The sequence below is a fragment of the Rhodamnia argentea genome, chromosome 2, assembly GCF_020921035.1.
Source record: "Rhodamnia argentea isolate NSW1041297 chromosome 2, ASM2092103v1, whole genome shotgun sequence".
Lineage (NCBI taxonomy): Eukaryota > Viridiplantae > Streptophyta > Magnoliopsida > Myrtales > Myrtaceae > Rhodamnia > Rhodamnia argentea.
In genome coordinates this window covers 36,267,584-36,293,553 of record NC_063151.1, presented here as the reverse complement: position 1 = coordinate 36,293,553, position 25,970 = coordinate 36,267,584, and the positions used below count along the sequence as shown (strand labels likewise).

General features: G+C 39.2%; 2 protein-coding genes across 11 annotated transcripts; both read left to right on the top strand.

The window, feature by feature from the left end:
- Nucleotides 1-288: 288 nt before the first annotated feature.
- LOC115743811 (zinc finger CCCH domain-containing protein 8) lies at nucleotides 289-14,700 on the top strand. The gene is made up of 12 exons (XM_030678823.2): nucleotides 289-694; nucleotides 1,437-1,684; nucleotides 3,325-3,384; nucleotides 3,468-3,545; nucleotides 3,669-3,725; nucleotides 3,834-4,055; nucleotides 5,121-5,158; nucleotides 5,236-5,282; nucleotides 5,387-5,511; nucleotides 5,752-5,805; nucleotides 11,768-11,911; nucleotides 14,279-14,700. Exons 1-12 carry the CDS (start codon nucleotides 331-333, stop codon nucleotides 14,429-14,431), a joined length of 1,590 nt encoding a protein of 529 aa, XP_030534683.1. The 5' UTR covers nucleotides 289-330; the 3' UTR covers nucleotides 14,432-14,700.
- Nucleotides 14,701-19,020: 4,320 nt separating this feature from the next.
- LOC115743431 (ABC transporter D family member 2, chloroplastic) lies at nucleotides 19,021-25,429 on the top strand. Of its 10 annotated transcripts, none has more exons than XR_007197591.1 (12): nucleotides 19,021-19,548; nucleotides 19,643-19,838; nucleotides 19,971-20,038; nucleotides 20,426-20,752; nucleotides 20,851-21,015; nucleotides 21,854-22,082; nucleotides 22,640-22,875; nucleotides 22,963-23,091; nucleotides 23,149-23,287; nucleotides 23,856-24,127; nucleotides 24,540-24,834; nucleotides 25,077-25,426. XR_007197591.1 is itself a non-coding variant. In XM_030678461.2 (11 exons), exons 1-10 carry the CDS (start codon nucleotides 19,048-19,050, stop codon nucleotides 24,729-24,731), a joined length of 2,511 nt encoding a protein of 836 aa, XP_030534321.1. In that variant the 5' UTR covers nucleotides 19,021-19,047; the 3' UTR covers nucleotides 24,732-24,757; nucleotides 25,077-25,426. The 10 variants fall into 10 exon arrangements, 4 of the variants coding, with proteins under 4 accessions (XP_030534321.1, XP_030534213.1, XP_030534095.1 ...); XR_007197590.1 differs by adding an exon at nucleotides 24,835-24,929 and having other exon boundaries at nucleotides 22,963-23,287; nucleotides 24,540-24,757; XR_007197588.1 differs by having other exon boundaries at nucleotides 22,963-23,287; nucleotides 25,077-25,260; nucleotides 25,339-25,426.
- Nucleotides 25,430-25,970: the final 541 nt, after the last annotated feature.

The window sequence follows — 25,970 nt, the reverse complement described above, 5'->3', positions numbered from 1 at the left end:
CACGTTTCCTTGTGTAATGTGTCTGATTAGTTTTTTATTTGAACTTTTTGTTTATGAAGAAATCATAGCAGCTCTGTCAATATATTCGTCACATTCGAAGAAGTTTTTTTTTTTATAAATATTTTTAATGTTATTAGTGATTAAATTCTAACATGTTGATTTGTAAAAAAGCAATCGAGTAACTTTTATAGCCTACCGCCGAGTTCCTCCTTTACTCCGTAACCAAATGAGGTGATTACAGTGCAGAATTAACGGGGAGAGTTTTTGGATTAATTAAAACAGTAAGAAAACACCCGCTTGAGAAATTGGAAAGAAGCCGAACTCGATCAGATGAACAACTGCCGCGGAGAAGCGTTCATTCCTCCACCGTCGATGGCAAATCAGCTGTACGGGACAGTCCCCCCCGCGGCCAAAATCAATCTCTCCGGCGTCTCCACCTCCACCTCGACCAACCTTCTCCGTAAGCGTATGGAAATGGCTTCGGACCCGGACGCGTCCTTCCTTGCATCCGCATTTGGAGGACCCTCTCAGTCTCAGAGCAGCGCCAGTGCCCTCGCTTATTCTCCCACCGACGTCGTTGGTTACTCTTCCTATGCCGGTGGCTTGGGTGCTCGCTCCTCCTCCTGGTCTCACTCTCACCTTCGCCTCGATGATGTGAATCCGCTTCTTTCCAGCATCAAGCGCCCCTCCCAAGGTTAGGTTGCCCTAATTGCTAATTCCTTCCCTCTCCCTTCTCTCTGCTGTTGATGCTTTGTGCTTCTTTAGTCTGGCGTCTTCTCTAGGTTATGACTTTGATCCACCTGGATTAGAGTCTTCTTCTACTTAACTCATTCGCAGACTCGTTGCCATTGCCAACTGAAACGTATATCCATTCCATTGCACGATGCTATTGCTTCTTTTCTGTGTCCAGTTTAGCTCGCTTCTTCGATATTTCGCCTTCTTTGCAGGCGAGCTCTTTAAACAAACTGATCCTTCCCTCTCTCACTTTGAGGGCCAGTGATTTGCTTTGATTGCCCTTCTGGCAAAATTATATGGATGAAATTCACCCAACCATTTTAGCGCCTCCGCTTCATGTGCACCGTGTATGCTTCATGCTTCTCCTATTCAGGGTTCAGAGCTCAGTCAAACTGATTCTTTCTTTTGTACTTGGAAGTCGGTTTGTTATAGTTTGAGGAAGTTAATTTTACTAAGGATATCCGATATTAAAGCATTTTTTCTTTCAAGAAGTTGGCAGCTTCAGTGCATGCCACTCCTTCTATGGACAATGGAGCCATCTTATACAAGCATGCTTTCGCTACCCAGCTGTTATTCTCACTGTCATACTCGTACAGGAAAAAATATCATTTAATTTCTTAGAACTATTTTATTATTATTATTATCAAATAACATGTATATTCTTCGCTTTCGCCTATATACTTATCTATTATGTATCATAGCGCTCTACCATCGGAACCTTTTGGATGCCCAAAGAGCGATTGGGCAAAGTGAAGCGTGGTATTCTACCAACTTGTTATCCAAGCGCCCTAGATTGGAGAGTGCAAGCAATTTGCCTATTTATCCACAGAGGCCAGGAGAGAAGGATTGTGCTCATTATATGCTTACAAGAACTTGTAAATTTGGACTTAACTGCAAGTTTGACCATCCTAATTGGGTTCCCGAGGGTGGAATCCCAGATTGGAAAGAGGTGATGATTTACTACCCTCTTTAATGTCTCTAGTCGCGGTATCATTGATGAAATCAGTAATGTAGTTTAGTAGCCTGCAGCTTCCTATTCGTTCTCTTGGATTTGTGCTTTAGACTAGTGGAGGGATCAAATTGATGGTATAATCTTAGTAGGACCATGCTTTTGCTGGAGTAGGTTGTAATAGCCCCCACTAGAAGTTTTTATAAATTCTTGGTCTATGAAAATGACTTTTCGTATTATACCCATACTATGTGATGGATCCATCTTGTACTCATGTGGTACAGCAAGTTGATCCCAGATCCCAGCTTTGATTAACATTTCTCTCCGATCCTATATTGTCTTCTTTCTATGCCACTTTATCAGTTTTTCCCTGATGATGATCTTGCATTTTTGTCTTTCTCTGGTCCTCTATACTTATCCTTGGATATTGAGTAGAGTATACAATGTCTTTCTTTGGTGACTTAATAACGGGCCCATTACATCTGTCTGAAGCAGTGCTAGTTGAGCTTCTTCTAAGGGTAGGATCTAGTTCTTGTTGCATTTTAATATAGAGGTATTCTATTAATGTGGACGCAGTTCTATGATTGCACCATCTGTGAGATTGTTTGAGGCTTCGTCAGTGGTTAAAGCAAGATCACCTTGATAGTGTACTTGTGGCAATTGATCTTATTGAGTACAGCTCCTGGATTCTAAGGTGTCAGCCTGGATTGTTGGTAGTGGGCCCCAGCTCTTCGCAGAGGAGCCTTTATGCTATTACTTAGATTAACTGAAATGGACCTCTAACTTTTGCATCTTTCAACCCAACCTCTTATGATGGAATATAAATGTATACATTGCTCATATTGCATCTGCTAGTTTTCCGCTAAGTTACCCCCTTTCTTAATAACAACGTCAGTGAAGTTCCCCTTGATTCTTCTTCCTTTTTGCTTCATTAGTAGCAATCCATAAAGTAGCACAACTTGTTCACTCCAGATAAACTTCCAATTTCTAATCTTGGAGGTTGCTTTTGTATGCCTGACACTTATATACTTGTGGCAATTGATCTTTGTTGAGCAAAGCTCCTGGATTCCAGGTGTCGGCCTGGATCAGTGGTAGTGGTCCCCACCTCTTCTTAGAGGAGCCTTTATGATATTACTTAGACTAACCGAACAAACCTGTGATTTTTGCATCTTTCAACCCAACCTCTTATGATGGAATATTTATGTATACATTGCTCATTTTGCATCTGCTAGTTTTCGGCTAAGTTAGTCCCTTTCTTAGTAAAAATGTCAGTGAATTTCCATCTTGATTCTTCTTCGTTTTTGCTTGATTAACTGAAGAGTGGCAATCCATGAAGTGGCACAACTTATTTCACTCCTTTGGATAAACTTCCAATTTCTAACCTTGGAGGTTGCTTTTTGTATGCTTGGCGCTTATATAGTTTGACAATGCTCTTCAAGTAATCCGAACTACTAGTTTTCATTATATGCTTCTTACATCTGCAAAGAAGAAAATTGTTTGTCAGTTTATGTGTGACACATGAAAAATTATTATCGAAGGGATGAATCAGAGGACATATGCGATATTTTGCAGTTATCACCTATTCACATATCAGTATGATGAAATGGATATTCTCAAACTTTCATGTGAATCTTGTTTAGGCGCCACTTGTGACAACAGTTGATTCCCTTCCACTGAGAGCAGGAGAGCCAGATTGTCCTGTAAGTTGTATTCTAAGTTAGATTCTAAGGTCGTTTAACTACACTTTTGCACCTAGATAACTACTACATTTTAATTCTTGCAGTACTTCCTCAAAACCCAAACATGTAAATTTGCTTTGAGGTGCAAGTTTAATCATCCGAGAGATAAAATTACTCCTTTGGTAGGTGATGATTGTATAAGGCTGGCAATATACGTTAATTGTTCCATAGGTTTATGCGTGTTTACTCTTGGCGGCTTAAGCTTTTATTGTAAAGCTATGATTAAAGAAACTAAATGTTCTCAGGGTACTTCAGATGATACTTTGACCTTACCAGAAAGGCCGACTGAGCCACCATGTGCAGTATGATGTCTCGCTGTTGCTCATTTGCTCATGTATAGTTTTCTTATAATTGCTTTCTTTACTTTTATTTACTGAATGGTCTTTCTGCAACATGCAAAATGTACATAGTTTTACCTGAAGACTGGGGACTGCAAGTTTGGGGCAACCTGCAAATTTCACCACCCAAAGGATATTAAGGTGACACAGGTAATACAAGACACCACTGCTGGAGAGCCGAGGAATTCAGTAGCAGAGAATGACAGAATGGTCAGAGATGTAAAGCTTGTCAAGCCTCTTGTCTCTCTTTCTCCTGCTTCATTACATAATACCAAGGGACTTCCTATAAGACCGGTAATGTCAAGGCTCCATGACCTTTTCTAATTTCTCATCACCAGAATGCTGGCGAGCTGTAAGATTCATTTTATACTTCAAGGATGAATGGACATTGAGGAGTGGGGTGTCAATGGGTTAGTTCTCATTGGTTTTCAGGAAACATGAACCATCATGGATAGTTTGGCCTGAACCGTGATGAGGAAACTGGTTGGGTTGGTTCCATTCAGTTGGGATTTCTTGCTTCGAACTTTTTAAAATGATTCTGAAGTAATCTGCTAGAAGCCTGGGATAAAAACTCAAAAAAATAAAATAAACATTGGAACAGCTGTTGAACATTGAACAGAACAGTCAACTTCATTTTTTGGAGAGAGGAAGAGGGGATATGCCGTTGGCCACCTTCGACCTTGACGGCAGCATCTCTCTCTCTCTCTCTCTCTCTCATGCGCCCACTGCACGCGTGCATGCACACACTCACCTTGGTTAGATCTCTCTCTCATTGCAGATGGTGATCTCTTCTTCACAGTGTTTCTGTTGGTGGTCAGTGCTTCACTACATTAATTGGTGTACTATCAGTCCTTGGCATTGTGGCAACAATCGCTAGTGATGGCAATAAGTGCATCACCATTTCTGCTGTGTTTTCCTTTTTCCTTTGATCTGTTTTTACTTTTTTCCAATAAATGATTAATGCGTTGGATTGGGTTTTAAACGAAAACTGGCACTTAGCCATTTATTCTGCTTGTTCACTGATCGACTCCTAACAAAGCAAAAAATCAACCAACCTTTAACTGATTCTGGGTCACTCGGTTTCTTTTTGATCCCTTAGTTAAATCCACGATCAAGGGTATAATTTGTTGTGCAGCTACTCTCAGAGTCAAAATATCCTTAAACCAACTTTCTGCCATTCTTTTGAGATGTACTGGCCTCCATGCTTGGGTGTTTTCGAAAGATTATTAGTTTGTATGTACCATGCCGACTGTTGGAGATTGTCTCTTGTTCACAACTGTTGGTTGCTTTGATTTTGTTTTATATTTATTAATAACTCATTATGTTTTGAGGTTGCTTGCTATGCTTTTCTCTTAACAGGGTGAAGTGGACTGTCCTTTCTACCTTAAAACCGGCAGGTCACTACTCTACTTTCTTGCTCCAGGGATGAGAAGTGTTTACCTAATTCTGATTAATGTCTTTTTTTTTCAAGTAGCTGCAAATATGGTGCCACTTGCCGCTACAACCACCCTGAGAGGCCTGGTACACTAGTTAATTGTTACATGTAGTACAAGTTCAAGTGAATATTTTCAAATATTCGTTGTCCAAAGTGAGTTATTAGTTTTAAAAATGATGTATTTGTCCAGCTATTGATCTCCATGTTGGCATTGTTCCAATGGTTGGAGCTTCACCGCCCAGCAATCCAAAATTTGCTGCTCGCACAGCAGCTTCTATCTATCGAGCTGTTGATCCCAGATTGTCGCAATTGATGGTAAGCGTGAGATTCATTTTCTTCTGAGGGATCTTTTTTCAGTCCAGCTGGTCAGCTACTCCTATGTGCATAATGGTTTTTTTAAGCTCGACTCTTATCATCAATGATACAGTTGCTCTATTATTTAAATCGGCTTTGGTGGATATATATGTATTTTATGCCATTTTGTTTCACCATGTATCAGTTTATTTTGTTCTTTTTGGCATTGCCATTTATGACATCTTTTGTCCCCTTTTGCAGTTGGGAGTTGGTCCAACTATTTACCCTCAGCGTCCTGGGCAGATTGAATGTGATGTGAGTTTACATTAGGCAAATAAATATGTAGATAATCATCCTTTAATTATCAAAGATTTTAATGCTAGCTTATCTTAGGGATCAGTATATTCAATAAGACTTAATTTTTCCTTCCTATGTTCCTGTGTCACAGCCTCTATTATGACCCCATTCCTCATTTATGTTCATTGTCAATGGAGAGAATATTCTTCTTTGATGAGTTTATTTGGTATATTCTACATCTGAAGTGCAATTTCCCCAAATTGATTCTCTGCTTGGTGGCTTAGGTTGATTCAGATTTACAGGATGCTTTTGTTCTACTTAAAGAGTATAGAAAATGTCAGCTATCTGTCAATTTCTTTTTATTCAGGAGGAACTACATCTCTTGTTTGTTTAGGACCTATTCCGCTTCTCTGCTAGCTTTTGTTGAACTTTTTGAAGAATTTAGAGAAAAGAATTGTGATATTTCTCATGACTTCTTGTACGACTATTACAAAGCTATTTATAAAACTATGTTAAGTACAAGCTAAGGGAAAAAACAGATCTGAAAAAATACAGCTATTGAAATCCCACAAATTACGGGACCAATCCCACAAATTATGGGATACCAAGAAATCATTTCCTAACTAATCAATTACAGCTATTCCTAATAATCAAGACCTAAAAATGAGGATAATTCAACTCCCCCTCAAGCTGAGGAATAGATGTCTTCCATTTCCCAGCTTGGAAGTTATTTCATGAAAGATTCCACCATTAAGTCCTTTGGTCAGCACATCTGCGAGTTGATTTCCAGAAGGTATGTAGGACATGCAGATCAACTCCTCTTCTAGCCTTTCTTTGATGAAGTGTCTATCAATTTCAATATGCTTCGTCCTATCATGCTGTACAGGGTTATGAGCAATGTTGATTGCTGATTTATTGTCACAATACAGCTTCATAGGACCCTCCCACTCGATTTTCAAATCTTCTAGGATGATTTTGAGCCATAGTAGCTCGCATATTCCTTGGGCCATTGCTCGAAATTCTGATTCAGCACTTGATCTTGCAACTACATTCTGTTTTTTACTCCTCCAAGTCACTAAATTTCCACCAAGAAATGTGCAATAACCAGATGATGACCTTCTATCCACCAAGGATCTTGCATAGTTAGCATCGGTATAACCTTCTAGCACAAGTTTTTGGTTTCTTCTGAATAGAACTCCTTTTCCGGGACATCCTTTCAAGTAATGCAACACTCGATTGATGGCTTGTAAGTGTGATTTTCTTGGGTCATGCATAAACTGGCTAATCACACTCACTGAATATGCAATATCAGGCCTAGTATGAGCTAGATAGATGAATTTCCCAACCAATCTTTGATACATTTCTCGATCTACAGCAGGTTCTTCCTTTGCCTCCCCAAGGTTTTTATTATGCTCAATAGGTGTAGGTACTGGTTTGCACCCAAGTTTTCCAGTTTCCTTCAAGAGATCGGTCACATACTTCTGTTGTGAGACAAAAATCCCTTGTCTAGAGTAAGAAACTTCAATCCCAAGGAAGTATTTGAGTCTTCCCAGCTCTTTTATTTCAAACTCTTTAATCAAACACCGTTTTAGCTCCCGTTTCTCCTCATCATCATCACCTGTGACAATGAAGTGCCGTCACTCCCTGTTGCGGAATGCTTAATGAAGAGAGTATGATCGCCTTGTCTCTGTTTGTAACCCGAAGCTTTCATAACTCTAGAAAATCTCCCAAACCAGGCTCTAGGCGATTGCTTGAGCCCATATAGTGCTTTTTGTAATCTATATGCTTTGTTTGTTGTCCTCTCTCCTTCAAAGCCCGGTGGAGTACTCATGCAGATCTCCTCTTCTAGGTCTCTATGTAAGAATGCATTTTTCACATCATACTGTTGTAGTTGCCAATTAAAGTGGGCAGCTAGAGAAAGTAGAATTCTTACAGTGTTCATCTTTGCTACCGGAGCAAATGTCTCCTGACAGTCTACTCCATAAGCCTGAGTATAACCCTTTGCCACCAATCCCGCTTTATATCTCTCAAGATAACCATCAGCTTTATATTTCAAGGTAAAAACCCATTTGCAGCCCACAATATTTTTTTCCTTTGGTTTTTCGACAATCTCCCAAATCTTGTTTTTTTCTAGTGCATCCATTTCTTCTCTCATTGCATTCCTCCATTCTTCTTTAGACAATGCCTCAGATAAAGTATTTGGAACAACAATGGTGTTTAGACTCAAGTGACACATAGTGAGATAGTGGATATAAAGGTCGCTTTGTGCACTCTCTTGTACCTTTTCTAACAGCAATGGGAAGGTAGGAGTCATTTTCTGGCATATCTATTGATTGTTCATGCAAAGGAGAGTCGGAACTTACCGGAAAGTCATTTGCAGAGTTCGGATGAGAATCTTGAACCCGTGTTTGGTCTGGAATAGCTGCCTTTCTTGAGTACACTCGAGGAAATCTCATAGAGTCATAAATACGGGTAGATGCAGGAGTGGACACTTGTTCCGGAATAGATTTGGACGTAGGGAGTCAGTCCAGGATTGAAGTAGTAGGAACTAATGCATCAAAAATTGACTGGTCAAGAGCTGATTGATCGAGGACAGGTTGATTAGAAGTGGGAGCTTGAATTGGAAGATTGTCTGGAGGTAAATCAAGATTAAGGTCTCCAAAGTCTTTATCTTCCACTAATGATTTCTCCCCCTGAAGATAAGACTGTGGAAAGTATGGTTTGTTTTCCACGAATGTAACATCGGCCAATATGTAGGTCTTTCTATAGGGAGGATGATAACATTTATACCCCTTTTGTGTAGAGGAATAACCAAGAAAGACACACTTGATTGCTCTAGAGTCTAGTTTTCCCCTTTGTTAATTATGAACATGTATGAATGAGGTGCAACTGAAGACTCTAGGTGTGAGATTATTTGTCGCCCTGAAATGAGGATAAAAGCTAGAAAGAATAGACATGGGAGTTTTGAAATCCAATACTCTTGATGGCAATCTATTAATCATGTATGTAGATGTAAGGACAGCTTCCCCCCAATATGACTTAGGGACATTCCCATGAAACAACAATGCTCGAGTAATGTTAAGCAAATGACCATTTTTACTTTCAGCAACCCCATTTTGTTGTGGTGTGCTTACACAAGATGATTCATTAATTATTCCTTCCTTTTCGAAATAGGTTGACAAGATCTGATTAAAGTATTCTTGGGCATTATCTGACCTAAAGCTCTTAATTTTGACTCCAAATTGGTTTTGAACCCTGGAATGGAAATTAGGAATAATACTACTTACATTGGATTTGTTTTTGAGTAAGAATATCCATGTGACCCTAGTGCAATCATCGATTAGAGAAACAAACCAACGAGCCCCCGAGATATTTGGAATTGTGGAAGGTCCCCAAATGTCACTCTGAATCAAATCAAAAGGATGAGAACTTCTTTTGTTGTAAATAGGAAAAGATACACGGGTGTGCTTAGCAAATTCACATATATCACACTAAAATTCATTTATATCTAATCCTTTAAACAAAGGAGGAAACATGATATTTAAGACTCAAAAAGATGGATGACCAAAACGAAAATGATAAAGCCAAATGACGTCTTTGTTTGAAGCACTAAGAAATGACAAAGATGAATTATTCATGACTTTCTTCGAAGCCCTTGGCGTCTCAAGATATTACAACCCATTCCTTTCCTTAGCAAGTCCAATCTTCCTCTCCAAATCCTGTTCCTGGAAAACACAGTAGGTAGGGTAAAAAATTGCCATTTGAGGTCTTTGGTGAGTTTTTGTATGGAGACAAGATTGGCTGATAGTTTCGGCACATGGAGGACACCTTTAAGAGTGAGAATGGCCGTAATATGGATATCACCAATTTCTGCTACAGTGGCTAGGGAACCGTTTGCCACCACTATCTTTCTATTGCTTGGACATGGGGTATAGGTACTGAAAAAATATGAAGTGTGAGTCGTGATCAGTAGCACCTGAGTCTATTATCCAAGCTTCACTAGAAAGACTTTCTGAGGCATTTAGACCAAAAGAAAACGGAGAACTACCTGAGAGTGCCAAAGAACATGCACCAGAGGGCTTTTCAGGAGACCCTAAAAGGTCTCTAATTCTTTCCATCTCCTCACTGTTGAAGGATTTTTTCTCCTGCCCTTCACTATTACTGATTTGCTGGCTGGTTTGTTCAATTAGATGAGCTTGGGGCCTTGACTGTCCTCCTCTATTTCCCCACTCTCGGCTTGAGGTTGTTGATTTGCCATTCAGTTTCCAGCAACGCTCTTTTGTATGCCTTGGCTTCTTTCAGTGGGTACACCACTTACTGTCTCGGTTATCCCTCCATGTAGGCTTTGAAGCATCCATTCTTCCTCTTTCTTGTGTTGACGCATTATGAGTTATTAATGCTGAGCCTTCCGCAGCTTGAGGCTCTAGCATTATTCCCCTTCGGCTTTCTTCTGCCTGGATTAGAGAGATTGTCTCTTCCAAGGAAGGGGTTTCTTCCTTTCCAAGTATTTGAATCCCAACTTGATCGAACTCTGAATTAAGACCAGTCAGGAAATCATATACTCGATCGTTTTCAATGAAGGTCTTCAGAGTTGCAGCATCATCCACGCACTTCATCTCAAATACTCGATAATGATCGAGTTCTTGCCATAGATTTTCAAGGAAATTGGCATAGTCCGTCACGGTTTTGCTCCCTTGTCTTGCTGCACTTGTCTTTACCTTGATTTCATACACTTGTGCTGCATCTCGAGCCTTTGAATAAGTCTTGCGAACAGAATCCCAAATCTCCTTTGCAGTCTTGAGAAACATACATGTATCACTTATGGCTGGATCCATTGAATCCCATAGCCATTACATGATCATTGAATCTGCTTCATCCCATGCATTGAACGTGGGATCTTATGGTTTTGGACCTGTTCCAAGGAGGTGTCTGAGTCTTCCTTTACCCTTCAGGTAGGTCTTGACGAACTGTGACCCTTTGAGATAGTTCTTCTCATTCAACCTATAAGTTGCCCTCAAATTTTGTAGATCTCCGGTACAGTTGGTATTGGTCTCCTCGCCTTGAGTTTATGTCTCATACATGGATATTTCTAGACACAGGGAAATAAACAGAGAAAGTACTTTAAAGGAACAGCAAAACAGAAGCAACGAAGGCTGCAAGTGAATGAGGTTTTCGGGCAAAAAGTGAGACAAGGTTGAAGTGGGAAAAATATAGCTAAAGGGATCACAACAATGACGGTTGTGATCAGATTGTTAAGCACAAAAATAATCCAGCAATGAAGGTTGCACTGCAACACTATCCCAGAAAAAAAACAAAAAAACAAAAAAAACCGAGCCCATTGCTTTGATACCATGAGAATTTAGAGAAAAGAATTGTGATATTTCTCATTACCTCGTGTACAACTATTACAAAGCTATTTATAGAACTATGTTACGTACAAGCTAAGGGAAAAACAGATCTGAAAAAATATGGCTATTGAAATCCCACAAATTACGGGACCAATCCCACAAATTTTGGGATACTAAGAAATCATTTCCTAACTAATTAATTACAGCTATTCCTAATAATAAAGACCTAAAAATCAGGATAATTCAACACTTTTCATTTGCACAAGGGTGAACTGTTTCTCCTTTGTTGGGACAAGAATTGATTCTCATTTAAGATCCCAAAAAATGACTTCAATTTCATTATTCTTAAAAGGTGCAATGAGGAGTGTAGGTTTGTGTGATAGACTTTTTGCATTATCAATGATAGCAATGGCTAGGAGGCGGAAAAGAAAGTGATAAAGATGCATGCATTGGTGACTACTTTTTGGCCGTAAATGAACATGTGCTGTGATGTTTGGCAGCTTATGGTAAAACAATTGTGCAATTAGGCCTCCATGCTTTTGTCTGTTTCTTGTATATTCAGAGACAGTTAAAATGTGTGCACCTGCACTAAAAATTAATGGTGCTATAATTTTTACTTTTGTATCTTGCAGTATTACATGAAGACGGGTGCATGTAAGTTTGGGGAACAATGCAAATATCATCACCCTATTGACCGGTCAGCTCCTACACAGGCAATGGCAAATCAAAGTCAACAGACTGTTGAGCTTACGCTCGCAGGATTACCCAGAAGAAAGGTATGTATAGAATCTACCATCTGAATTTGCTTGTAGCATATGTCAACTGAAAAAAGAAGCTAATATCTGTGCTTCTCTCACTGGTGCATATCCTTGTGTAATATAGTCTCTGTAGCAAATACTTCAGATTCTGAGACAGTAAAATTGGTAGTTGCAGTAGCTCTCCTAATCTGATTTCTTAACACATGAAGTTAAAAAGATGCGCCTCCACTACCTTTTATTCATGTGTAAAGGCACCGGATCCCAAAATAGATGGTTTTTGCATCAGACCTTTGAGTTCAAGTGTCACATTTTACTTCTGGTGGTGCAGTAGTGCCATATTTTGAAATCGCCATTGTACCCTTTTGTCTGTCAAAATGCTGCATGAAAAGGTGGGCTCTCTCTTTTTTCTTTGGATCATCATATGACATTCATTTCCCGTAGAAAAGGTACTTTTTCTTTGATGTGTTAGTTCCAGTATTACTCTACGAAGAAAAAAATGGGATATGTGCCAGATCTTCCTCAATTACTGGACTTTGCCTTTCCAGTTTTAGCAATTTCTCACGACATTTTACCATAGCGATTGCGTTGTTCAGCTAGCCATCTTTGAAGAATTTTCTTGTAATTTATCATGTTGCACTTTCTTTCTCCTGTGACCTCCTTAGATTCACCTACAAGTCACTTGTAGAATGCGAGAATTAGAGGTAGAATTGGAGAGAAAAACTGTATCTTCCATGGAGACAACATACGTGGATTTATACTATATTCACATGTTACAGAATGGGAAACCCAAGATTACAAGATATTACAGAATTAGTCTATGATATTATTTCCTATTCCTAACACTCCCCCTCAAGCTGGAGGATAATTTCATGGATGCTTAGCCTGTTACATATATAGTTAATCCAAGGACCACTGAAAGCCTTAGTGCATACATTGGTTAACTGATCATTAGTTCTAACAAACATAGTCCCGATTTCCCGAGATATAGAATTTTTCTCGAACAAATTGACAATCAACCTCTATATGTTTCATTGTCTCATGGAAAAATGGATTGAAGCAAATATGTCTACGGCCTGAAGATTACTCAACAATGTGATTGGTTGCCACTGTTCGTACCAAATTCCGTTAGCAAATTTTTCAACCAGATCAACTCACAAGTGGTTATGGCCATAGCTTCTGCACTAGAGTAGCCACAACATTCTGTTATGGTGTCAATATCGTGCAAGCACTGAGATTGAAGAGAAATTTTGAGAAACAGAGATGGGTTTTCTATTTTTGGTGTCAAATTGAGAGATTTCCCTGAAAAATCGAACCATCAGCTCTACGAGGGTGAAGCCTTTTCCCCCTTTTGCTCAATAACATGCTCTCACTTGAGTTCAAAACTCTGAAAACAATAATTTGTACTTTTCAAAAGAATAACAGTTTCAGCTTTAAATTTAGACTAAAGTTTTCGTGTTTTGAAAGAAAATTGTTGGAAAATGCTAGTGATCGAGTTTCCTGGGTCTCGAAGGGCAACGAAAATAGAAACGTGGAGAATTTTCTTAAAACAAACAGCACCTTTCCTTTTATGGTGTCACCAAAGTGGTTGTGTGCAGCTGGTCACTTTGGTTGAGTCTTGCTTTGCATCTTGATTTTGGAATGCAAATCCCTCTATCTCTCATGTTGAAGGGCCAATTTCCTCAATGTTACTTTTTTGTTCTTGGTATTGCATCCTTTGGCCAGGTAATCACATTGATAATGTGAAATACTTTCAAAAACCTTCTCTCCTAATACAGGCCAATGGCATTTGTTGGGACTGTCCTCCCTCTCAACTAATTTTACATTTTTCCTTTGAGGTAGTTATCCAGGACATTTAGCTTTCTGTTATCTAATAATCCCTTTATACATGCAAAAGGTTTGGGTTCTTTAGTTTGTGCCGCCTTCATATTGTCATAGTTGCTCTTATTTTCACACCTTTCCCCTTTATGGTGTGGTTGAATTACTAACTTTGTAAACTAACAAGGTCATTTTAGAGTCCTTTTAAAGTCTCAGCATAGATTCTCTCCCAAATCTAGCCCTATAATTTGGTTGTGAACTTAATTGTGTGAGTGGAAGTATGTGTGCTTTCTGTCCAAGTGGCTATGCATATTAGATGCGTGCCCTATGCATGCAAGTGTAAGGCCTTAATTGGTATGCATTTTAAGGACATCATTGCTAATGTTGGCCGTGTACGGACACCTTATATGCTAGTCATTTCCTGTTGGAGTCATCAAGTGCATTGGATGATATGAGGGGTTCTGGCTTTGCCTAGTTTAAAATTACGTAACTGATGTAGCTATGAAAATACTATATGGTTCTAGATGAATCCTCTGATCTTTATCGGCTAAAATACATTGCATATGATAGGATGCTGTTGTGTGCCCATATTATCTGAAGACTGGGACGTGCAAGTATGGAGCTACTTGTAAGTTTGACCATCCACCTCCTGGTGAACTCATAGCTATGGCGGCAACGCAAGGACAATCTGCCACTGAGGGAGAGGAAGCAAAGAAGAAGTGAAAGATGGTGCAGAGCAACTGCTGATGCAATGAGGTCCGTCCCACTTGTGAATGTCATCAGAGGGATCAGATATGTGCTGTTGTGCATCTCTCTTTAACTTTCATAAGCTTTCTAGAGCAAGACTTATTTGTGTATTTAGCAGTAATCATGGTAATTGCTCCTTACTGGTTTCTGATAGTGATCTCTTTTATAACAAATTGTCAGAATTTTTATCATCTATAGATGGCTAGAAATTCCGAGTGAAAGGTGGTCTTGGTTTTTTGGTGAAAGGCTAGCGATCTTGTCCTTTTTATGTTTGACTATGAATCCCTTCTCCTGTTCATCTTATCATATCTTTCTCGCACCATGCATTCTAGTACTTGCTGTCATGCATTCATCCTAGTCGTGGACTAGAATCTCACCAATGTAGATACACGGGACCAAGTTGATATTTACACATAATACATATCTTTTGTCTGAAAAACGTAGAAAAATGACTAACGAAGTATTTAGTATGTCATGGTAGAATCTCACGATGTAAGCGATGAGGTCATGTTAATATAGCAAAATAATTTACAATTTTGCATGTGCTTAGATAAGCTTGTTACTAATGTCATTACGAGAGCCAAAAATAGCTCGTCACTCAGAGCTTCCTGCCCTTGGATCAGGAAGTCAAGGCCTCAGTCTTCATGATCCACGGTCGCGTGTCACCCCAAATTTGGACCTCGTCTTCGTCGGGTGAGGCCGCCTAAGACCTCACCAGATCTAGGCTTGCGAGGAGACCTTGCCTAGCGACGGCAATTGTCGCCCTCGTCGGCTAGAGGAAGAAGAAGAAGATAGAAGGACAAAAAAGAAATAAAAAGAAAACAGAACAATAGAAAAGTTAAAAATTTAAAAAAATACTAAAATATTATGTCTCGGATGGTCAGTCAAACTTGGCCGGATGGACTGAATTGGCACAATTGCAAAAGGTTTAGGACTGAATCAACAAAAAAAATAGGGCTAAATTTGCATAATTACAACAAGTTTAAGATTTTTTTGATAATTTTTTCAAATTAAAAAGAACATTTTTTGTCGAAGTGAAAATAAATATTAACACGGGAATATTGAGGTTGGCCATGTTGCAACCGTGCTATCAAACTGGACAGGATAATTGTCCTAAAAAATTTGAACTTACTGCACTATTGTCAATTCAGTCATAAACCTTTTAATTTTGCCATATTTTTTTTTATTGAAAGAAAGATCTTCATTTCATATGAAAGAAACATACATCATTTTAAAATAAAATGAAAATCACACAAAGCAAGTAAATTTGAAAAGTAAATCAACTTGGTATGAACCGTAGAAACTCGTTCATTCCTCAAGGATGGATCTGTCATAGCATCCAAACACAACCTGCAATCGATCACCAAATCTTGAATCATCATCAATGATAATCACACACCGAGAAATCCCTCTCCAAGAACTACGGCTTTATCAAAAAGGCAATACGAGCCTAGGTTCAAGATATCCAGCACTATCACTGTACAAAGAGAATAACAACACAAATAGATTAAGAAAGTACAAAAAATACCTTGTAAATTCTAGATCCATATTTGGATCAAGATAGAAGCGCACCTAATTCTAGTTCTAACTCTACATTGGGAGAGAATAACTGTAAAAAGATATTCATTAATCACAAAATCACTATCGGATATGCCGATTGATAGGAAAAAAAAGCTTCGAAAATTTACGGAGCGATCGATAATCTGGAGCATGCACCCGGAACCGGAGCAAGCGAGCAGATATAGAGAGAGTAGATTCTTCCAAGGCACCTGCACTTCGATCTTCAAAGCTCACTTTCGTAGAGAATGTCAATTCGGTCAATTTTGCCAATTGAGTTATAAACATTTTCTTATTTTTTTTCAATTGAGTTCATCCGGCCAATTTTGGCTCGAAATCATGAACATGTACGTCAATCATTTTTTATAGCACGACTAGAGCCGACGTAGGAACTTTTTAAAAAGGTTTTAATATTTTATTGAATTTGTATTATTTGTTCTTTTCTTTTTCCATTTTTCCTTTTCTTAGTTTTTCTTTTCTTAGCAGCCAACGAGGGTCGCTTGCGTCCGGTGATCCAAGCGACTTTGTTGGCTGCTAAAGAAAGAGAAACTAAGAAAAGAAAAAAAAATACAAATGAAAAAATGAAAAAGAAAAGAAAAAATTAATGAAATATTCGATAAAATTATTGAAATATAATTAAAAATTGTCAACGTCGGTGCGGGTCGTGCCACATAGGACGGCCGATGTCCATGCTAGTAATTTTCATCCAAAATTGGCTAAATAAACTCAATTGGCAAGGTATCAAAATGTTTAGTACTCAATTTGCAAAATTGAAAAGTTTTAGACTGAATTGGTGAAAGTGTAATGGGTTTAAGATTTTTTGGATAGTTTTCATAATTTGATGCATCATATGATCGGGTGGAGGATTGAAATTTTTTTGAAATATAATTAAAAATTATTTACGTCGGTGCGGGTCGTGCCGCGTAGGACGATCGGAGTACACGTCGGTGATTTCCGTTCAAAATTGACTAGATAGACTCCATTGGCAATGTATCAAAAGGTTTAGCACTCAATTTGCAAAATTGAAAGGTTTAGAACTAAATTGGCAAAAGTATAATAGGTTGAAGACTCACGGAACAATTTTTCCAAATGGATCCAACATATGATCGGATAACATAAGATAAAAGAAAGGAGGTGCAAAAAATTTCTGCTAATTCTCCAGAAGCCATGTTATTTTTTCTTATTCACCAAAAGAAAAATAGAAAGAAATCAAAATAACATAACATATAATTGGGACATTTTGTAATATTACTACAATGAAATCCACTCACACACACATATAGCTATGATCATACTCGGATAGAGATGATGGTCTTCCTCCGATGTCTCCAAGCCGGCCAATACATGTATATGTATGTTCGGATTAATAAATTATATCCAATCTTACAATTAGAAATTAAAATTCGGAACAAGCAAGTTAACATTCCTAATTTACTTATATTAATCAATAATTATGCATACTTAATGAACATATTTGAGTATTGGGGATTGGTTGAATTAGCGACAAATTCTGTGTTATGTATTCGTATAGGTCATCATGTGAGGAAAGAAACATTAATTAGCTTATTTTTCTCCAAATTTTAGTATGTGCTCTAAGTTTTATCCTCAATAAAGATAATAATTGTAGGTTTACATACCATAACACTTATCCACTAACTTATTGGTATTGCGAATTAATCATGGTCAAGTATATAACGATAAAAGGATTGAATGACAAGCCGATCACAAGATTTTATTAGCGGTTTCTTCGTATTAAGAAAATAAATTGGCTTTTTAACTGTTTAACAAAATTTCACCATTTCAAAAATTCCTAATAAGAAAATCAATCTTTCAATCAATAGTCAATGTTCTCCAACTTGTAATCTTTACGTATAAATACTTATCAACAAACAAACAAAATGAAAGAGAAAAGAGAAAAGTATGAGACCTACACTTGACCAAGCAAAAAAGTAAAACAAAATAAAAACAATATACGAAAAACAAACATGAGATATCAAATCCAGTGTTTAACTAAGATTTCGAATCTAACGTGAGAAGAATCCAAGTGAGAGACTACTTAAGTCAAGGATGCCAGTGCTAAAGAAGAGGGCCAAGGAACAAGCTAAAAATTCATTGGGATAGATGTAGTTTCAGCATTCATGAGTCCAAAGGGCATGACTCAATAGTAGAAGGTAGCCCATGGTGTAATGAACATTGTCCGAACGATTGTCGACTATTAGATCCGCTAGTCTGCAATATTCACCCTTAACTAGGTTGATTGATATCTAAGGATACCCATATTCCTCGCTTACAAAGAAAGGTCCATCCTAGCATCCACGGCCCCATTAATTTTACCTATTCCAAAATTAAAAAATCAAAGATACAAGTTATGAAAAATTCTCAAGTGGCCACATCGCCATATTATTATTAAGAAAATTATTTAAAAAGTCCTAAATCTATTATATGCCGGTCAATTCAATCCTAAACCTTTTAATTGTGCCTTAACGATTTGCCAATGTAGTTCTTTCAGCCAAATTCAACTGGAAATCACCAAAGAGACAGTCTAGTCGGCGTCGATCGTCCTATGTGGTACGAACAACGTTAAAGTCGATAAATTTTTATTTAATACATTAACCCTTTGTATGATCAAGTATCTATTCTATCTTATTTTAATCAAAAACCTGAACTTTGTCATGTGAAAGGATCGTTCAATAAGATTGAAGCACAATTGGTAATGTTGCTTGCTTAATGAAAATTATGTCATCCGCATTCAAATGACCGGATGACGAGGAGGAGGAAGGGTATTGATTTGGACGATCTTAATCATGCGATTATTTTTGGTGACGTTATATCATTTCAGCAGAGTCGGTATTGATGTCATGTCAATGTGCCCAGTTAATGGCTAATTGGCTGGTTGACGACATTAGTGTTGACGTTGGCATTTTGGGTGGGTCGAAGTTTGTTAACGAAATTATCATGGTGAGACAAGTTTTGTTTTTTTGGTCAGAATGGCGAGACAAGTTTGAAAAGTCGTGCAAAAATGTGTCGTGGCAAACATGGGATCTCCAGAGACGCTCAGCCTAGCGGATAAGAATGTTCCCCCACCCCAACTCCTGCCGTCGTGGAGCTTTGGGAACGAGAGGTACTCTCCGTCGCCACTCGCCACCGTGAGAGATTGGGAATTGGGATGGTCGCTCTGGACAAAATTCATTTTCGTGGTAATTTGTGAGAATATGCAAGCGCACTCCTCATCCTCCTCCCTCAGCACTCGCTACTTGAGTTGTCATGGTGTCAGACGCCATAAGGATAAGGATACCCTCCTCCGTATCCTTCGCTTCCCAAGTCCGTCCCTCGGTGATTCGCTCGCCATGACCTCCATCGGAAATCTAACAAGAAGAAGAAGAAGAAGTGCAACAACTTCCTTCACCAACCACACTAATGCCATCCCACCACGACCCTTCTCCTATAACAAGTCCCTCTCCAAATCTTCCACAGTAGCAGCGGCAGCATCCTCTTCCTCCCCCTCCCCCTCCACTCCCCAATCAGATGATGAGCAGGTTACTTTCTTCTTCTTCTAATTCTCTTTCTAGTATTGATTGCTTATACCATTGGGTGGTGTAACTTTGTTGATTTTGGGATTTGGGTTCATAGGAGGGACAGAGCAAGGGGCTCAGTCCCCGGAGGCTATGGAGGAGATTCTGGAAGGTGGCCGCTCCCTATTGGTGGTCCGAGGACAGAACCCAAGCCCGACTTCAGCTCGCCGCCGTTTTTGCGCTCACTCTCGGCACCACTGGCGTCAGCGTTGGCTTCAACTTTCTTGGCCGCGACTTCTACAATGCTCTCGCCAGTAGGACATGCATCGCTTTCCTTTTCTTACTTAGGTTCTGTTGTTCGTATGGACTGACTTGAATACGTGACGAGCGCTAATTTTGTTAGTCTCCGATCTGCTTCTGTCCTCCCTCTTCCCCCTAAATGCAAGATAAGGACGCCGAGCAGTTCACCAAGCAACTCCTCTATTATCTCGGTGGTTTCGCTTGTGGCATTCCGGTGAGCACCATCGCATCTTGCACTGCTCTCAATCTCACTACTTTCTGAGGCGCTTAGTATAGCACTACTCTCTCTTCTTATCGCCCCTGCACAAATAACCTATCTTCTTCCTCTGCGTCATAGTCCTGTATAAACCGATGGGAGGCTTAAGTTCAAGTTGTTATCTTTGAATGGCCTCCGTCTGGGTCTCTTCCTTACTTACCCTTCAGTCATTTGGGCCAAAAAGTCGACTTAGTTGAGTGGCCTCTCTCTTTATACAAGGATAATAAGACCCAGTGAAATGATAGTCTTCCCATCACCATCAACTGGAACTTGATTATAGAGACGAAAAAGTTCCTAGTTAGCCAATATCTGGACCTAAATGCTCCTACTTACTCATGTTTGCAGTTCTTTGTGCTGAGAGATTATGCAAGAGAAATTCTCGGTCTCCGATGGAGATCTTGGATGACCAGATATTACATGGAGCGCTATCTGAAGGACAGAACCTTCTACAAAATCCAATCCCAGTCAATCATTGATAATCCAGACCAGCGAATTGTCGATGATCTAAGTTCGTTCACAGGCACAGCCCTTTCTTTCTCTTTGATATTTTTCAATGCTGCAGTTGACTTGATATCATTCAGCAATATCCTGTATGGTATCTATCCTCCTCTCTTTGTTGTTCTTCTTGTATATTCAATTGGTGGAACAGCCATCAGCGTGCTTCTCGGGAAGGTAACCTCCTGATCCCTGACTTCTTCCTTTTTCTCAAGTGACTTATATACGTGATAATCGTGTAGGTTTAATAATAGCTATCTTATTGTTTGACTTAGGGTCTAGTTACTCTAAATTTCCTCCAAGAGAAGAAAGAAGCCGATTTCCGTTATGGGCTTGTACGAGTTCGAGAAAATGCTGAATCCATTGCTTTCTATGGTGGTGAGGAAAATGAATTGCAACTTCTGCTGCAGCGCTTCAGTAGTGCTTTTGAGAATTTAACTGTATGGAGACTTCCGATTCACTCTCGTTTCTCTTTTCATGACACTGCGTCGACCAAATTCTTGAACTCTATGCCGCTTGGCCCTTTCTTTGTTTTAACAAAGAATCATGGAACTGCTTCAGCTCATATAAAATCATTTATGTAGTATGTGTTAGGTTTAGCAAATAGACACTGAATAAAGCTATGTGAAATTGAACAAGATGGAGAATTGATAGCTGTCGTGCCAGATTAGCTCTCCCAATAATATAGGTGGTGAGAAACACGCATAAGGTGAAATATAGCTGAATAAGGATGCTTCATTGGAAAGTTACCGTTATAGTCTTCAAAAGAAAGACTGGGTATTGACTGTATCCGGAGGAGGTGGAGGGTGTACTGTAGGATAAAATAGGAAAATCCCATTAAGATGATGTGCGGATTTGTAAGGGGTGTAAATGTGCAAGCATACTGGCTAAGATAACATGGACTGGTGGCATGCAAATTTAGTCTTCGGATATGGCATTGATGTATCTGACTCATTATTGATCATATATAGGGAATAAGACTTAAGTTGGGGGATGATGTCCTAAAATAACTGCAAAACCTCGATGCTGTGGCAACTTATGGGCTACCACATGGGAGTGGGAAGTTCCTAATTGCAACAAGGATTGACATCAGTGACTTTGAAAAAAAAAAAAAAAAAAGCCTCAAATGTCCGTATTTTCAATAAGAGAATTCTTGGTCCTTTTCCATAGTGATATGATCAGCTACTCGATTTATTTGCTGAATTATGTTCCAGTTTTCAGTTCTGATCTCTCTCTCTTTGATTTTTTTTCCCTTTCTGACCTTTTTGTCTTTTACAGCAACTGTTGATATCATCTCGTAACTTGGAGTTCTTTACAAATGGCTACCGATACCTCATCCAGATTCTTCCAGCGGCTGTAGTTGCTCCCATGTACTTCTCTGGGAAAATTGAGTTTGGAGTTATCAATCAGTCTGTATCTGCTTTTAATCATATCCTTGGAGATTTCTCTCTGATCGTGTACCAATTTCAAGCTATTAGTGCATTTTCAGCTGTCATTGACCGTCTAGGTATTGCACTTGCACTTTCTCCCGCCTACTTCCCTGTCATAGATTTACAATTTCAACAAATCTCAAGTATTAAGTCTTAGTCCATTAACTTTTAGAACCAGCCATTAGAAGGCAGAGTTATTTTAGAAGATCGGATCGTTTCGTCAAAAATAGTGTCATTCTCATCTATTGGCACTTCACCGGTCTATACCATCGATGATTTAGTGAAGCTCCTCGTTCTCCAGGCCATTCATTGACAAGTTTCAGGTCTGACTAATGATGCGATCTCGCTGGTTTCCTACGTCTTCTAATGCAGATCAGATATTGTTATCCACGTCTCTCGTTAAAACCTGATTTTTGCTGCTTCTCTTGCGTTCCCTCGGGAGGATCAAGAAGACGAGCTTATAAGTGTACAGCATATAAGTCCAAATTTGCTCTCATGTAAAATGCAACATGTTCTGAAAACAAGTTCCCCATGTTGTTTTCTGGGTCAGACCCTAGACTCCTAGTTGTCTGCCTTGTGTTCTACAACTATATTGAAAAGATCAGAGACCCTAAGGTGTGTATTTCTGTGATAGGTGAATTTGATGATATCCTGGATGGCAGTACCAGTAAATATGCTGATGACTCCACGCAGCACATACATCTCATCTGTCACCATGTGCATCCTGGTTTTGAGTGCAATGGACCCGTAACTATGGACATGTTCCAAAAGTTGTTACACATTGAGAATTTGACCCTGCAGACACCTACTAGTAAAACAACTCTAATCAAGGAGTTATCATTACAGATCAACTGCAATGACAGTTTGTTGGTAAGTTTACATTTTCTCATATAATTATTTGAGTTCATGTCCTGTGTTATAATACAGGTGCACTAAAAGTCATTGGTGTATTACTAGGTAATGGGACCTAGTGGCAGCGGCAAGACTTCATTTTTAAGAGCTATAGCTGGTCTTTGGAATAGTGGGAGCGGAACAATCACTTTCTATGTTCAAGATGCAGAATTTACCCAGTCACCCATTTCGAAGGGCATGGCTTCTCTTGAAGTAAACACAGCCGTTTCAAATCTTAGGGAACTTGAGAAGACACCTAGTGAGATTCCTAGAAGCGTATTTTTCCTCCCTCAGAGGCCATATATGAATCTGGGAACATTACGTGAACAGTTGCTATATCCCACATGGCTTGAAGGAGCAACTCCTAATTCAAATGGCAGTTCATCAACTGGTATGTAGTGTGAAGCATATTTTCCTTTTTCTTTCGTCTTCCTCTTTTTCTACAGTCAGACGAAGCGTCTTCTAGTGAAAGGATACAAAGAAAATATGCGATCACGTTGCCAGCTTGCTTTGTTAACAAATCCTATTTCTAAGCATAAAGAATGCATACTCGTATGGGCAAAACTTATTGTTACATCTTGGAATCATGTGTAATAGAATCGACTATCCAGTCTGTCAAGAGCAATTCAGCGCTGCTTGGCAAGATGTTGTTTTTCACTTAATAAATTAGAGTACTTGTTCCTCCTCCGTATAAAAATACTTACAAACCTGTTGCCTTGGACTTAAATTCTGCCAATTTTGTTTTGATCAGTAGCTAATAAATGAATACTTGGTTTTCTTTGTGTATTTTGTATCATCTGTTCGAAGATGTGATACATATAATCGCTATCCTCTGCTTTGAGTCAGTGCACACTGATTTACTTTTCTTCTGCTGGCATCTAACATGTGTTGTTATCAGCTACCTTAAAATACCAGAGATGAACTTTTGATCTACTTAGAGATTTATAGTTTTCTGTCAGGTATGCCACCATTCTTGTTACGGAGACTGATTTCAGGAGATGGGAGTAAAAGGCCTGAGATGCCCACAACTGATGATCTGGTAAAGGTTTTGGAAGATGTTCGACTGGATTATTTGTTAGCTCGTTTTAACAGTCTGGACTCAACACATGAATGGTCAAGTGTTCTTTCCCTTGGCGAGCAGCAACGCCTTGCTTTTGCTCGTCTAGTGCTTTCAAAACCGAAGTTGGTTTTACTGGACGAGGCAACAAGTGCCTTGGATGAGGACAATGAGGTATTTAAATAGTAGTTCGTATCAAATTTTTACACTCCATGTATATTGATGGTTCTTGGGGAAGGAAAATGTCCTATGGAGTCATGGGTGCGACTGTTTCTTCACAACAAGCTGTAGGTGATAGCCGGTTGGTCGATTTCTATGCACCAGGGCTAAATAGTTAAGCAAAATAGTTCGAAAAGCATCGCATGTCCAATAATTGAGCCCTTTTTTTTTGGTCGAAAATAATTGAGCCCTTGGGATGTTGGATTCCTACCTGTTTTTAGATATCAGTCCTGGTGCTTCATTGTTTACAGCAAAATGGGAAAACGCATGCGTGCGTGCTTGCTTGAGGGAGGGAGAGAGTTCACTTGCATCAAACATGAGGGAGTTCTTCTGATGCTAGTTTGTTAATTCTTTGCTGTTTTGCTAGGCTCATTTGTACCAGCTTATTAAAGCTGCTGGCATCACATATGTGAGCGTTGGTCATCGGCGAACCCTATTCAACCACCATAATGCAGTTCTACACATATCAAAGATGGATGCTGATAGCACTCTTTGTAACTGGAGCTTAGGATCCATTGATAAAAATTCCTTATCTCATTTGTCAAAGCTACAAAATTAGCTCTACAGAGTCTAGAATGTTGAAAGGTGCCTTTCTTTCCTTGAAGATATATTGTTTCAGGGGAGAAAAAATCAAGATGAAAATCATGCTTCATTTTCTTCAGGTATGCACCATATATTCGCAGGCAACAAACAAAGTGCTGTTGATGGGATTTTCTTTGAGACTCAGACATATTTACTTGGATTGACTGATTGATAAGTACACATATCTTGCATGAATATTTACAACTAAAGAAGTTCCTTTTCACCGAGATTCCTTGATGGAAATTTGATTGGACGAATGAAATTTCCATTATGGCTTCACTCCTTGAAAGAAATTCTCTTACTATCTATTGCCCACATGCAGACCCATGCAGCATTCTGCTATACATGTGTAGAGACATCAGCTTGCCAGCGTGCGTGCACAAGGTAATTCTTACACAAATAAGATGTGTATGAATTGGAAATTTATGCACTAAAGGGGCGAGGACTCTACCACAGCATTTAGCCATTTTGGTTTGCACAAGCAGAGCCTTGTCAATTGGCATCAGGTAGCAAGTCATATGTATTAAAAGGCACTGGAACTCCTACGACGTGTATTCGCATTTGGATTAGCTCTTTACAAGCAGGGCCTTACCAACAGACGACGCGTGGATCGTCATATGGTTCAACATGATATACCGGCTCCATGGGGCAAGAGATTTGAATTCTGCTGGTTTTATGTTGGGCATGGTAAGAGGGCTGGTGGAATCGCACCCAGTATTGTGTGTCTGACATGTACTCTATAAAGAAAAAACTTTTGTTCGTTCCAAAACCTTTTTCTACCAAAGTCCAATTGGCCCATGCAATTCGTCTACTCCTGTACAAATGAAGGCATATAGATTAGGACATTTAGAGTTATCCGACTGTTCTATTATGTGAGAATTTCCACTACACAATCCGCTTCTGTAATGTGCCAAGCAAAGCAGCATATTTATCTCTGAATGTCCATGAGATTAACGAAGTCTGATTCATAGGAGCTTTATCATTATCGGTGTTGTAGTGGCGTGATACCTTGCAACGGACAAGCATTGACTAACAAGTCTAATGCTTCCTTGTTGAAGCATGGGCATGTCTTGCATGTGTTGGCCTAGCCAAAAAGGTTTTTTGCTTGATTAAGGTGGGAATTGGTCTTCTTCGTCACATCGCATAACAACGCCCATGGTCATGTGTACGGTCATGCAATCATGCATACAATGTTGAGAAATTTAACAAATGGGAT